Source organism: Gastrolobium bilobum, unplaced genomic scaffold (genome assembly GCF_033153095.1).
Source record: "Gastrolobium bilobum isolate Gb01-03AN ecotype WA unplaced genomic scaffold, APGP_CSIRO_Gbil_v1 utg56496, whole genome shotgun sequence".
Lineage (NCBI taxonomy): Eukaryota > Viridiplantae > Streptophyta > Magnoliopsida > Fabales > Fabaceae > Gastrolobium > Gastrolobium bilobum.
The window spans coordinates 61,402-63,511 of record NW_026898899.1 but is presented as its reverse complement, the minus strand read 5'-3'; the positions used below and the strand labels follow the sequence as shown (position 1 = coordinate 63,511).

The window sequence follows — 2,110 nt, the reverse complement described above, 5'->3', positions numbered from 1 at the left end:
TCTTTTTTATTATTTGTTGTACCTTGCGATAAATTAATGAATTATAAAGGAAGGAACAAATTAGAAAAAAATTTGCGTTGATTTAACCATAGAAAAGTTATGAATATTTTAAATATATTTTGAAAATAACAAGACCGAATCCATTGTTTTTTTAGTAAAAAGAAATAGCAAAAGCCCTTACTTCAACACACCCCTTTAATTTCTTTTTGTTTCTTTAAATTTTCAATTTTACTTGTGAATTATTATTATTATTAACAAATGCTAACAATTTAAATTTATTAATATTTTGTAACAATTAATCTACAAAATGATAATATTACTAGTGTTTAGAAGAAAAAAATTGAAAGTTGTGTACTGTTTCTCTTAGTTTAATAATTATGAATCGATATTTTTATAATCAATCAATAATTTTTTGTTTTGATACTTTCACAATATACAAGTGCTCAACTCGTATAATTTAATTTTGTATTTTCCCATATTTTAAATAAAAATTATTTAAGATATAAATTATACTTAAATAGATAAAATAAAGAAGAAAAAAAGAAAATTTATAAAACAAAATAAGATCGTTACATAACCAGCTGGTCCAGCTTCTATATATATTGGACCTTCGTCATGTGCTTCACTCACAACTAACTAACAGAGAAACCTTAAACCTTTCAAGAAACCAAACCCCAACTGTGTTATTGTCAACAATGGCATACGACAACAACGTTGATCTCTGTACTCATTTATCACTTGCTAGGTGTCCTTGTAATACAATGGTGTGTACCCATTTGTCACTTGGTAAGTGTCATTGCAACACAACCAATGAAGATGTCTTTGTTTCTTTAACCAAGAAGAGGAAGATTTCTGAAGAAACCTCTGTTGCTGCAAGAAAGAAGGTTTGTGGAGAGAGAAGTTGGGGTTACTCAACCGATTTGATGTTTTGTGATGATCCCTGGAAGATCAAGAAAGTCCTCATTTGCAGTGATCTTGGCAACATGAGCAGGCTCTTGCTCCCTAAAGATTTGGCTGAGAATTTGGTGGTTCCGGTGTTGGATGGTGATGTTGAAAAAGGTGTTCAGGTTGAGATTTGGGATGTGGACACTGCCTCCATTCATTCTTTAGTTTTCAAGAAATGGGTTTCTTCAAGAAGCTATGTTTTCATTGGGAATTGGGTTAAAGATTTTGTTTCAAGAAGAGGCTTAAAGAAAGGGGATGAGATAGGCCTTCATTGGGATCCATACAATAATCGCTTTGATTTCTCTGTTCTTGATGCCATTTAGCTTTGATAGCAATAATAGGATTCCTTTTGTAGAGAGGGTGTACTGATATTTTCTCTTGTTCTTATTGGTTTGTGCAATTTGAATTTTTTGGATTGTAAGAGCAATCTGAATATATGGTTTAAATTTGTTAAATGTTATGGTTTGCAAATTTAAATTACAATTAGAATTGCTCCCATAAGAAAGTTAATCAAATAACAGAATCACTTTGTACTAAGAAATATGTTTTGAATTTTATGTAGAACTGGTTGCATACATAAATTTACAAATAGCAATAACAGAATCGTCGCTATGTAGATTTTGTAGAACTGGTTGCTGACTTATGCCCTGAATATAATGTGGTTAGATGTGTATTCTACACAATTACATGTAGCAATTGAACAACTAGTACTTTTTCTGATAAATTAATACAGTGTGAAAATAAAAAGTATTTGATTTACATCCTTATGACTTAAAAGAAAAGGGTATTTGAAATATTATTAAATTGTGTAAATAATCTGTACAAAGAGGTCTCTATTTATAGAGAATGAAAACCCTAATACTTGACCTTATACTTGACCTAATGGGTTTGGCCCAATATAACAAATAATAATAATTAAATAACCAATATTTACAACACTCCCCCTCAAGCTGAGGAATATATATTTATCATTCCCAGCTTGCTAGTAAGCTCTTGAAATCTGTCTGGAGGAAGTCCCTTTGTTAATAGATCAGCCAATTGACGCCCAATGGGAATATATGGAGTGGTAATCAACCCGCTAACAAGTTTCTCTTTGATGAAATGGCAGTCGACCTCAATATGTTTAGTCCGATCTTGTTGAACCGGATTATGAGCTATACAAATA

The 2,110-nt window shown here is 31.0% G+C and overlaps 1 protein-coding gene across 1 annotated transcript; it reads left to right on the top strand.

The window, feature by feature from the left end:
- The first annotated feature begins 695 nt into the window (after positions 1-695).
- On the top strand, positions 696-1,268 carry LOC133285209 (B3 domain-containing protein At2g33720-like). Its single transcript, XM_061482397.1, has one exon. It carries the CDS (start codon positions 696-698, stop codon positions 1,266-1,268), a length of 573 nt encoding a protein of 190 aa, XP_061338381.1.
- Positions 1,269-2,110: the final 842 nt, after the last annotated feature.

Excerpts from the sequence above, each read along its gene's own strand:
- LOC133285209 (XM_061482397.1), top strand. The coding sequence starts at position 696 with ATGGCATACGACAACAACGTTGATCTCTGTACTCATTTATCACTTGCT.